At 46.8% G+C, this 11,536-nt stretch overlaps 1 protein-coding gene and 1 pseudogene across 2 annotated transcripts; both read right to left on the bottom strand.

Moving 5' to 3' along the window:
• Nucleotides 1-1,876: 1,876 nt before the first annotated feature.
• Nucleotides 1,877-7,437, bottom strand: LOC144120992 (glutathione S-transferase-like). 2 transcript variants are annotated; one of them, XM_077653863.1, is made up of 3 exons: nucleotides 7,179-7,437; nucleotides 3,419-3,688; nucleotides 1,877-2,291 (listed from the first exon to the last, which is right to left on the bottom strand). In XM_077653863.1, exons 2-3 carry the CDS (start codon nucleotides 3,682-3,684, stop codon nucleotides 1,892-1,894), a joined length of 666 nt encoding a protein of 221 aa, XP_077509989.1. In that variant the 5' UTR covers nucleotides 3,685-3,688; nucleotides 7,179-7,437; the 3' UTR covers nucleotides 1,877-1,891. The 2 variants fall into 2 exon arrangements, with proteins under 2 accessions (XP_077509989.1, XP_077509988.1); XM_077653862.1 differs by having other exon boundaries at nucleotides 3,419-3,693; nucleotides 7,179-7,428.
• Nucleotides 2,952-3,091, bottom strand: LOC144122342 (U2 spliceosomal RNA; annotated as a pseudogene).
• Nucleotides 7,438-11,536: the final 4,099 nt, after the last annotated feature.

An 11,536-nucleotide genomic window follows, 5' to 3' on the forward strand; every position in this document is an offset into this window, starting at 1 on the left:
CCGAGAAGTGTACCCGGAGATGTTCGCTCTCATTTGTGAGTGTAGAGCATAAGTTGCAAAGATTGTGCGAGTCATATTCAAGATTCATATATCGCAAACCTATCCGAAAGGGCCACTTCATCGGTATTTTACTCTTATACTGCAGTTCCGCACGCTACTCTTCACGCCTGGTCACTTACAAGAGCAATATTGGCGCTCTGGCTACCTCCCATATCCTCAGGAGGTGCGGCGGACAGTACGGATAGATTATACATTTATAATCTCCTAAAGATAATCGTGTTATGCTGGTCCTGATTTAGCCGAGCACGATATGGCTGGACGATAAGCGCCTATGTTCAAAAAGGAAATGCAGTCTTTAGATTTCTTGCTCATGTGTCGACGGCACTCTCCTTAATTCTTTCATATATGGAAAAAAAAAACTACACAATTTTTAGCCCTTGCCTCGCTCCCTCCCCCTCTTATATAAGTGTACTCTCTCAAGGTCGATCTGATGGATTGCGTTATCACATATAAGTTATAACATATTTTCAAGAGCGGCCTCCTACCAACTCACAAGTCGCTCGTGGCACAAGCCTCCCAAACTAACACTCCCTTTTCCACAGCGGGAGAGCGCGAGGTTTTCGGCTGCAACTCACTACGTCATCTAGTATACAAAATAACTCTTCATGCAGCCATATCAACGCATATTATTGCTTCGATTCATAGACTACAAAGCACCCTTATTATTTTGGTTTATCATTGGCAGGCGGCCAGGCTTCGAACCTCTGGATGCTCGGGATTCTATCCATGCCTTCGAGTGCAAAGGAACCAGGTGTTAAGAGAAGCTATTTGTGGAACATTTTCTCGTTTTTTTTTTTGTTTATCCTTCCTTCACCGATGACGGTACAAATTTGCACTTTGCTGTCCAACTTCAAAATATCGTCTTACAATGCATATAGTCACCAAAAATATAGCTAGAGAACTTGCGTGTGCTTTGTTTAAATTCCATAAGCATAAGAAACAAGGTTGGTAAGTTGGAGATTCTTTTTCTGTGTTATAATCCACACATTGCCCTCATCACGGAAATCTGGTTGCACTATGGATTACGCCATGGCGATATTGCGAAGGTATTTCGCATGGCTATTAAGTGCGTGCTCAAGATCTTGGTTCTCTAGGTTTGGGTGTGGCAGCTGCAGCCGAACCCGGATATATCGAGTTTTAATTATATCGAACAACACCCTCCCTGATCTTTTTTATCAGTGTGGTTTTCAGGAACGTTTATAACAAACATATGATTTTCTGCAAGCATTTTGCTGTTTGTTTTGCAGTGTTATTTGGCTTGACTGTATGCATAACTCTGTTTTTTTCAATAAACTTCAGTTGCGAGAACAGAGCTTGCCTTGTGTCCTTCCTGGTCATTGTCGTTCGCGCTGACAGAGCCAGTAATCCGCGGGTTAGTCGCGATAATATTCAGCTTCGCCATATTGCTCGCTGGACTGTACACTCGAGGTATGCTCGGTGGAAATGGTGTAGGGCGAGCCAGCGAGCTTTCTGCATCTCCTCGAAAGTCAAAACCGCAGGTGCTCCGACTGTTGTGCGTACCCGATGGAAAGAAAAACTTTTTCACAAAGAGGTTAAAGGCTGCCACCATTTCGCCAGCGGACGGTGGAAATTAGGCACCTGCTCGTTGAACCTGAAAGAGTGGAGGCGTCAAGGTCCTGTATGCTCACTCTACAGTTCAAAAAACACCTGCTCGAAGGGTCGTGAGTAAGTCTGCAGTTTCCAATGGCAAACGTCGATAGCAGGCGGTGAAGACACACATTGTGGCTGCAGACGGCAGACAAATCTTTATTGAGAAGCATGCAGGCAAGTGACAGAACGGTGACAAGTCGTCAGCAGCGCCGCCCGGAATTTATTTCTTTTCGTAGCCCCACTTCCTGAACGGGCCCAGGATGGGGTACTTGTGGTACTTGTCCGAGGCGAAGTACTCCTTCAGGTTGGGCAGCTCCTCGAACCTCTTCAGGTACTCGACCACGTGCGGGTGTCGCTGCACGGCCTCGGCTTTGAACTCCCGGTGCCAGTCGAGTCCCTCGTAGAGCAGGAAGTCCACGTACGTCAGCCTGTCTCCCAGCGCCCACTTGCGGCTGGCCAGGTGCTCTTCCCAGGGCTTGAGGACGTTGTCGATGTTGTCGGCGTACGACTTCAGGACCTCCTCGTGGTTCGGGTTGGGCGCCGTGGAGTAGAGGAGGCGCATGTTCAGGTCCCGCGCCTGCTGCTCGAGAACGTCCAGCTCCAGGGTCTCCTCCTCGTTCCTAGAACAGAGGACAACAGACACATTATGTTTGGTGTTTCTTAATTTTTTTACTGTTTACACCGTCATGGCGACTATTACGTCGGGGCCAGTTGGTGCGACGTCCTAACACGTTAAAGCCTCTGCACTACTTGCGAACAGGAACAGGTGGAAGCTGTGGCCGTCTCCCACGTGTCCGTGTTTGCCGTCTGTTTTCAAATGGCACAGGGCGTTGAACGTACTAAAATGTTAAGCCAACTGCGGGGTTCAGTGTATAACATATTCCGTGGCTTCTTCTCCAGTAGCCGAACGCTCTATAAATATACCATCACCAGTAACTGCCACAATGACAGCATTCTGAATTCTCCCTGAACTACGTAAAACTGTCAGATTGAAGGCCTACGGCTCCATCATGTAGTTGGTCTAAAAGTTTTCAATGCAGGTCCTCAGCGTTGCGTAATGCATTTAAATGGTACAAATTAAGTTGTCTTATTATCATCAAAAAGAGGAAAACATCACGATAAAGACCCGATCTGTTTGTCTGTCTGTTGTTGCCAGGAAGAAAGAAAAGGAAAGTGCACAGGCCTGCTCACTGGCTCAAGACGAGCCACAATCGCTACCACGTGCAGATAGTAGGAGAGTTGAAAGAGGGGATAGAAAGACAGGATAGTAAAGACGCGCTAAAGACAAGGCCGATCCCGGAGGTAGTGCAATACCGGGCCAACCGATGGCGGGAGTGAAGCATCCTTCAAACTCTCCGCCACATTTCCAAAAAATAAGTCGAATTAGACCCGTAACAGATACTCTACAGGGTCCGGATATTCGCGATAAAGACCCTTCTGAATTCGCTGTGACTACTCGCTGCGCTGCGTTACCACCACATGTTATGCCTTGCTCCCCAGTGACTTTATCCCATCCGTCCAACAAAGTAGTTGCCTTCCCTTCCTTTCGCCACGCTTAGTTACTAACTTCGCGTACAAGTCTTATGCTGGAAGCATCAGAGGCAACGCCCCAACACACCCTGTTTCATATGAATCGTATCCTGTCAGGAGTTTTCTTTTTTTTTTTACGAACCGCCTTTACCCTGTCCCCTGCGCTACTAAGTTTTATCTGGCCAAATCTGAGCATACGATACAACCGGGCACGCACTTGCCAGCCAGGTCGTGCTTCCTTCCGAGGTAGCGGAGGATGGCCAAGCTCTGGGTGATCTTGACGTCTCCGTCGATGTAGTACGGCAGGTTGGGAAACTTGAGGCCCAGCGTGAACTTCTCCTTGAGCCAGTCTGAGCGATCAAAGTCTGGCGCCGGACCGAACTTGTACAGCTTGTCCTGGAACTGGACGCCTTTGTAGACGAGGAGGTTGCGGATGAACTGAGCTAGGGCACGGACGTCCCAGTAGCCTACGACGGGAGCCATTTCGCTGCGCTAGAAGTAAAACAAAATTGAGTCACGAAGAGTTAAAAGAGTCGACGGCTTTACATTCATGTAGATGTGTTAAATATTGGAAAGACAAGCAGGACGAACTAGTTTCGATCCCTGGAAAAGTACCATGAAACGCTTGTGGTGCCTGCATGATTCCGGCGTTTTTAAGCACCAAGGAAGTTCGAACGTTACCGAAAACAGCTGGAAACTAATCTGTCCCCAAGAAGAACCAGAAAGAAGGACGGTTCATTAAAACGGAACGAAAGTAATCTAAATAAAGGGTTAAAATGTCGCAATGATTATTATTCGCTTGAAGATTGAAGTATTTCACCGATCACATACATGCAACTTGCATGAATCGGCGAATTCTACAGCCCTGCATACATAGCTTATGCGCCGTAAGTAGAGCGGCATCAATGTGCTCCTTTCCTTGTTGTGCAGTGTTCTGTCCAAGATAATCACCTAAGTATTACAGAACAACCATAGTCCTCGCCTGCCTCTCTCCTATGTATCCTGGTGGCGTATTCGACTCGGCCGTTCAAAATTTCGGAGAAGGGGCTAATGAACCGGGTCTCTGAAATAAGCGCTGTGTAGATAACTGGCCAGCTGACCCAGTTCCCTGACCAGTTAGCCCGTCTGGGCAGCCGTGTGGGTGGTGCCCCAAAACAGGCTCGTGCTCCATCTGTCGTGGTCCTCGACGTCCGGCAGCTGTATAGTTGGGTCGCGCGGGTCGTTGCCCACGCAGCGAGATGCTTTTGTTTCGTTCGTCGCGCTGCACGTTCCCATGCTCTAGTAACGAGCCCGAATAGAAGGGAGCAGAGGAAATATAAATGACGTCATCGCTGGGCTCATTTCTTGCACACTTTCTGTTCTCTTTCCTCCCTCGCTTTCGCTTACTTAATTTTTCGCCGTTGTTATTTGTTCAGCGCCGTCTTCTATTCGTGGCGTTACCCTCAGAGATAAAGGAGCGCCCACACTCGGCGGAGCTGACAGACGAGATAAAAGCCGGGAAAGGCGCTGTCGGTGCCAGGTTGCAAGGACGATAAACAGGAAACGCCGTCTGCGGGTCGATTCGACATGTCCTTGGCGAGTTGAGAGAGTTTGCATATAATTGTGAGCTTGATAGGCATACACAAATAGAACTAACGAATGTGAAGAGATGATACGCATTCCGTGCAGTCATATTGCAACGGACGATGTGAGAGACGCCACGTAACGATATTTTCGCTTGATCTCAAATCCGTGCTCAAGTGCACTTTTTTTTTAGTTTAAACAAAGGACAAAATAGACGACGCAAAATAACAGACGATGACCACAAGAGCTTTGTTCTAATTAAGCATGCAGCACCAACTACCCTGGAAACATGCCTTAATTACCGAAATTGCAGATAACAAAACGATTTTCGCCTGAGACATGAGACACTTTAGTGTAGTCTAGAAATAATAGGCTCAGTTATTAGCATTATCTGCATAGTACCATGTTCGTGTTCACGCCTTCAAGTAGGCGAAGAACAAATGGCCGCATTTGGATAACAGTTCGATGCAGATAATGACTATTACTGAGAAGCGTATATATGGTCAAGGTTAAAACCTATACCAGGAATTCGGTCCTGATATGCTTTGATTATCCGTTGTCTCTGGTCTGCCACAACATTGTCACGAAGTTTGCGATTGTTCTGGCAACCAGCGACGAATATTTCGCGAAGACATAGATAGTGCTTTCGGGGAAAGTCATCCTAGATCGCGGATTCAGAACGTCAAGGCATGTTGCCGCCGCTTAATTCTGATACCCAGGCCGGTCAGACTTTATCGATCATGCCGACGGATTCAGGTTTATAATAATAATAATTGGTTTTTTGGGGGAAAGGAAGTGGCGCAGTATCTGTCTCATATATCGTTGGACACCTGAACCGCGCCGTAAGGGAAGGGATAAAGGAGGGAGTGAAAGAAGAAAGGAAGAAAGAGGTGCCGTAGTGGAGGGCTCCGGAATAATTTCGACCACCTGGGGATCTTCAACGTGCACTGACATCGCACAGCACACGGGTGCCTTAGCGTTTTTCCTCCATAAAAACGCAGCCGCCGCGGTCGGGTTCGAACCCGGGAACTCCGTATCAGTAGTCGAGCGCCCTAACAACTGAGCCACCGCGGCGGGTCGATTCAGGTTTCTTCATTTAGCACTTTTCTGATAAAACTGGCAGTAAAAAAAAAAGAACATTAGGAGAGGAACACATAGCTACTATCATAGTAGCCTGTCGAGGTTCCCGCCTTTCTCTTACAAGCAGACCTGGCATACTTGCCGCATTTCTCCACCTGAGAAATCGAAATACCCGAACCAGTGTGTTACTAATACACTTTATGCGCGTTTGCATCGCTTTTGTCAGTTGTCTAAGACCGGGTGGAATGACAAACTGCAAGGAGTAATTTTGCGGCCTTGAGCAAGGTGTTACTCAAGGACAGTGTAGGTAGGCCGATCTTCGTGGGAATATTTCCGCATGCATTAGCGACTCCACCCTAACCACCCACTGTTCCCGTCTTTCGGGCAGCTGCCTTTGCCTCCATGCAACCTATCGTTGCTCTTATGCAGGCGTCTGCTATGGGCATTTTTTTATTTCTTCACACGAAGTTTTGTGAGCTAGTTACTGGTATGCCGTTATTCCGCACCTTTAACAGAAACTAAAGTGACCCTTTAACGTTCTCTTCTAACGTATGCACTGAAGGACAGATAAATATTGTAACACATACGCCATGCCTAATGGAATAATTACTTCACTGCTTTAAAGCAGATAACTGTACGTGTTGGTCGTCGTTGCTGGCTTTGGCCGAACTTGGACTGATTTTCATCGCGGGCGCTGACATCCTTGCGTGGCTGTGAGGGACGCCATCGCCACGATGCACTGAAGACAAAAAGTAAAGACTATCTTGCAGTCGAAAGCAAAAGTAGGCACGAAATGTTTAGACTAAGAGGAGGATCTGCATCCGCTTGCGTCATTTACGGAGTTTTTATCGTCGGCGGAGCCTTCCTTCTGGCTAGAAAGTCAGAGCATTTTCTTTCCATTGACGCGCCCAGCGCTTGGCACGACATCAAAATGTTTTTCAGCGCATTCTGACGTGGTGGTTTGTTAGCCTGTCAAAAACGGTTTCAATACTTCTAAAGTATCAGCAGTGATAAGTGACCGCATAAGTACTCAATCTCTCCCAGCTAAAATCTTCTCATCTTGCTGTCTGCGCTCCAATAGCCCCAATCCAACTTTCATTCGATGTCGATATAGTGTGCACGGTTCCGAACGTCGACTAGGCGGGCAAGCTGCCGCTCACCGCGCTCGGCAACACGCACTACAGGCGGGAGGGCGTGACCATGGCGGTTCAGGTGCCATGAACCACAGCCGCTTTATCTCCACGCGCTAAACGCGCGCATGTTTCACGGCAGATTACCCGACGTTTAACTGCGCACTCCACATACATTCGATCAGACGAGAAGTGCACACTTACCTCTGAAAGTGTCGCTATCTCCTTTCAAGAGTATGAAGTCCGTCGAATTGCCGATTCCTCTTTGTAAGCTGTCTTAGCGCCGACGACCCTCGGCACGCCACGCAACTGCCGGCGAACTGTTCCCGCCACCGAAGCCAAACCGCGGCAAAGAGCCAGACAAGCCGGTCCAACCTTCTCTCTTGTCGCGTCACGTGACTCCACATACAAGACACACAAGCGCCCGCCGAAATGGAGAGAGATAGAAACAAAAAGAAAAAAAGAGCGCAGGAATGGCGGGTGGAAAGGGAACTGGACGACGGACTACTACGTGCACTGGTGTGGCGCGGCTCCCTTCTCTCCACCAGTTCTTTGACGGTGCTTTGACCTCGGCGCAGTCTCGCAGTCAGTGCAGCCAGCGTCTCGGACGCAACAGCCAGGGAGCTCGCTCCTATCCTGCGCATGCGTGTGTGCGCGCGCTTATCGGAGTGTGTACACGGCTGTTTGTCTTGCTCTTTTCGCGCACACCTTGCACAAAGGGCTGCGCGGTCCAAACCGGATGCGCTAAGACAGGCCGTTAACTTCCGCATTGTCGAGCTCGTCTTTCTTACGTCTTTTTTTTTTCTGCCTCTCCGTAATTTAGATTCGCTCATATTTAAAACAAAGTATGTGACCCGCCAAGCTGAGCTTATTCGCAGTGGTTGGAATAGTTGCAAATGCTTTGTGTAAGCTCCAGGAGCTGTCATGGGTCACTGATATAAGTATTTAGCGATTTTTATCCTAGGCGCCTTGTGCATTACGAGAGGGAACGTTGAAGAACTGAGGCAAACTGTATATGTTCAGATCAAGCAGCAAGTCTCGCACATCAGTGAAAGCATAACTATACGCTAAGAAACACGTGGTGCTATATTAATGCTTATGATGTCTAATACGGAAATATGTATTGACGCTTGAAGACCTAAAGCAAGGGTGTCAAACTCGTCACGGAGCTGAGGCCATCGGCGCGCTTTGTTTCTCGCGGGTCTGTATCTGGATGAGGAAGAAGAGGAACCGCCTATGGCCACTTTAGGTATGCTGCTGCCTTGGACGTAGCGAAGGCCAAACGGTGACTCAAAGCTAGAAATGTATAGCAGATTTCCCCCACTCAGTTTGCGCATAAAGTATGTCTAATACTCAATGACATGCAAGTAGGTACTACAAGACAAGCAGCCAGCCGGTGTGAAAGTAGCAATGATGAAGAGGTGCAGTGATGTTTATAGAAGGCTATGAGGCCACTTGGATGACGTTTTAGGTGCAAAGGCTTAAATATTTAGGGCCAAGGGGTTTCCACAGAAAGGCCTTCTGGGATGCGCGTTTGAGACCCCCTATCAAGAGCTCTCCTCAACACGTGGATGAAGGAATCTCAAGACGCGAACACTTGAGGGAGGGCAGCATTGAAAGAGGTAAACTGAATAGAATTTAATCGGTCTTTTAATAATTTTTCCTTGCAGCTTCATTGGGTTCGTATCTGGGCTCAAAGCGTGCCCACCTTAAGCATGAGTACATGTACCTGACTTGTATAATAAGGAACTGAAAATATTTATATTTATTTTTATTAATTTACACAATGCTGCAGACCTTTTAGGTCCAAGCAGGGAGGGCACAAAGTTACAACATACGATACAAGAGCAATCAGTCAGAGGTAAAAAATATGCACGACAAATAAAGCTGCAGAATACGCCTATATAGTGTCTAAAATACATCATGAAGTGCCTTGAAAGAGTAACCGGCGCATATCACGCACTCAGGCAGGGCATTACAGGCGGTAACCGTCCTCGGAAAAAGAAAAAAGAAAACTTAAAAGCGTTATTTTTCGCAAAGTATAGCGCTATATTATGATCGTGGTGATTACGAATTCGACGCGTTTCTGAAAACTGTACATAGGGGGCGGGAGAAATGCCAAGTTTGCCATGAATTAGTTGACGGAGGGAAGATAGGCGGAGAATCTTACGTGTTACATGAAGTGGTGCGCTATTACTTGCCGCCATTAATAAAGATGCAGAATCAATTCTTTTGCAGCTGCTATAAATAAACCGTACGGAACGAATCTGTACTTTCTCCACTTCTGCTATGTCCTTTTTTGGATGGGGATACCAAATGATAGCGGCATATTCAATCTTTGGTCTTATGAGAGTGTTATAGGCAAGTAATTTGCAGTTGCTAGGTGCACCCCTGAGTTTATGGCGAAGAAAACCCAAGTCTGCGTAGTGCTGATCATCTAGTGTGTTCGATGTGGTCGTTCCATTTAAAATTCGAGTTTAACTCAACCTGGAGGTATTTGTAAATTTGTATTTCTGTAACTGAAACGCCATCGATCAAATAGTCGTAATGAAACGGTTTTTTCTTCCTGGTTATACGTAAAAGCATTGTTTACTGTGCATTTATTTCCATGCCCAATTTTTCACACTAGGCAAAAACACTGAGCAGAGCATCGTCTAGATGTTGTTGGTCGGAAACCAGTATTGACATTCGGATTAATAACGATAGCTAAATCATTTACACAAATTAAGGAAAGCAGGGGGCCAAGCACACTTTCCTGAGGGACCTCGGAAGTTACAGGGATGGGTGAGGAATAACAAGGACCGCCAGTCTCCACTAACTGTGTCCTGTTTTGTAGATACGCCGCTATCCAACCAACGAGAAATGGAGGTACACCGATCTGTTTTAATTTGAAAAGAAGCTTATTATGCGGCACTTTGCCAGAAGCTTTGGAGAAATATAAATATAGAACGTCAATTTGCACAGATTTGCCCAAAGCTGCACTGAAATTGTCAATGGCTGCTACCAGCTTAGTAGTAGAGAATCCCTTCTTGAAGCCGTATTGAGCAGAGTTTAGGGAATTATTGGAGTTTAATGCTGTGATAATACGACTGGCAATGATATGTTCGATAAGTTCGCAACAGGAAGAGGTTAGAATGATTGGACGGCAGTTACTTGCACAGAGACGGTCACCGTTCTAGTGAATAGGGATGATTTTTGCTTTGAGTCAGTCATCCGGTAAAGAGCAAGAAAGCAAGGACCAGCGTAAAATTTCTGATGAAAAACTATACATTGACTCTACATATCGTCGCAAACATACATTAGGAATGCCGTCCGGGCGTGATGAGTACTCTTAATTCAATCGAAGTAGCATCAATGACACCCTTATCAGAGACAATGTTGACAGGTTCAAAGGAATCGGAAACAAACTCGTCAAAATTTTCGTCGTCATCAGTTGCGAACACAGAGTGAAAATAATTATGAAAGCATATGTGAAATACTCTTTTGGCATGTGGTGGTGACACTTGCATTCATGAACAATTGGTCAATCGGTTTATGCGACTCTGTGATGTGATACCGAAATTTAGCTGGATTACTTTTTATGATGTGGAAGGCATTCGCTGAAGTACCGTTTCCTGGCGGTTCTAACGTTTGAAGAAAGTTCAGCTACATGTTCTGATAGAACTTCTGAGTGCTCGTTTGGACCGTTTCAGGTGAATAATGTGGCGATTAATCCATGGATGTATTTTTTTAACAGGTTTTTTCTTCTCAGGAACAAAATTACGTAGACAAAATTCACAGCGTTCCAACGATCACCGACTATTGTTTGCCAGTTCTCTGCTTTTTTTTTTCGCCGAAGCCATTGTTACACTGCAGCCACCGCGGTGGCTCAGCAATTAGGGCACTCGGCTACTGATCCGGAGTACTCCGGTTCGAACCCGACCGCGGAGGCCGCGTTTCGATGGAGGCGAAACGCAAAGGCGCCCGTGTGCTGTGCGATGTCAGTACACGTTAAAGATGCCCAGGTGATCGAAATTGTTCCAGAGCCCTCCACTACGGCCTCTTTCTTCCTTTATTCTCTCTGTCCTTTATGTCTTCCCTTGCGGCGCGGTTCAGGTGTCCGCCGAGATGTGAGACAGATACTGCGCCATTTCCTTTCCCCAAAAACCAATTTTTCAATGTTACACTGCGCATTTCCTCGTTATCGGAGTTTTAAACTGTCACTCTTTCTTTAGGGAGTACATAAGGAGTATGGTGAGAGAAAAATAATTGGAATGAAAGACTCTGCTTGCGCTCTCAATTTCTGAATCTTGGCGCGGCAGGTGCATGCCGCTGAGTCCGACAATTCCTCCCTCCTTTGCCTTTCTGAACTAAACTTCTCCTACTGTATCTGCGTGCATCACTTAACGAGCTCGGTCCTTTCGTCGAAAGGGTCAAAGTTCCCAATGCCGTATTATGTATACGTGGTCCCGAATACGCTGACAGATGCTGAGCTTCGAAAACAGCGCAAGCGAAACACTGCGTTCGATATTGTTTTATATATTCGATATATCTGCGCAGCAGCGCAACTGTGATTCGCGGTG

The sequence above is a fragment of the Amblyomma americanum genome, chromosome 2 (assembly GCF_052857255.1).
Source record: "Amblyomma americanum isolate KBUSLIRL-KWMA chromosome 2, ASM5285725v1, whole genome shotgun sequence".
NCBI lineage: Eukaryota > Metazoa > Arthropoda > Arachnida > Ixodida > Ixodidae > Amblyomma > Amblyomma americanum.

What these genes read in the sequence shown, in the direction of transcription:
- LOC144120992 (XM_077653863.1), bottom strand. Translation starts at nt 3,684, where the DNA reads ATGGCTCCCGTCGTAGGCTACTGGGACGTCCGTGCCCTAGCTCAGTTC. An exon ending in AAGCACGACCTGGCTGGCAA is followed by an intron (nt 2,292 to 3,418) that starts GTGCGTGCCCGG and finishes CCTCTGTTCTAG; the next exon opens with GAACGAGGAGGAGACCCTGG.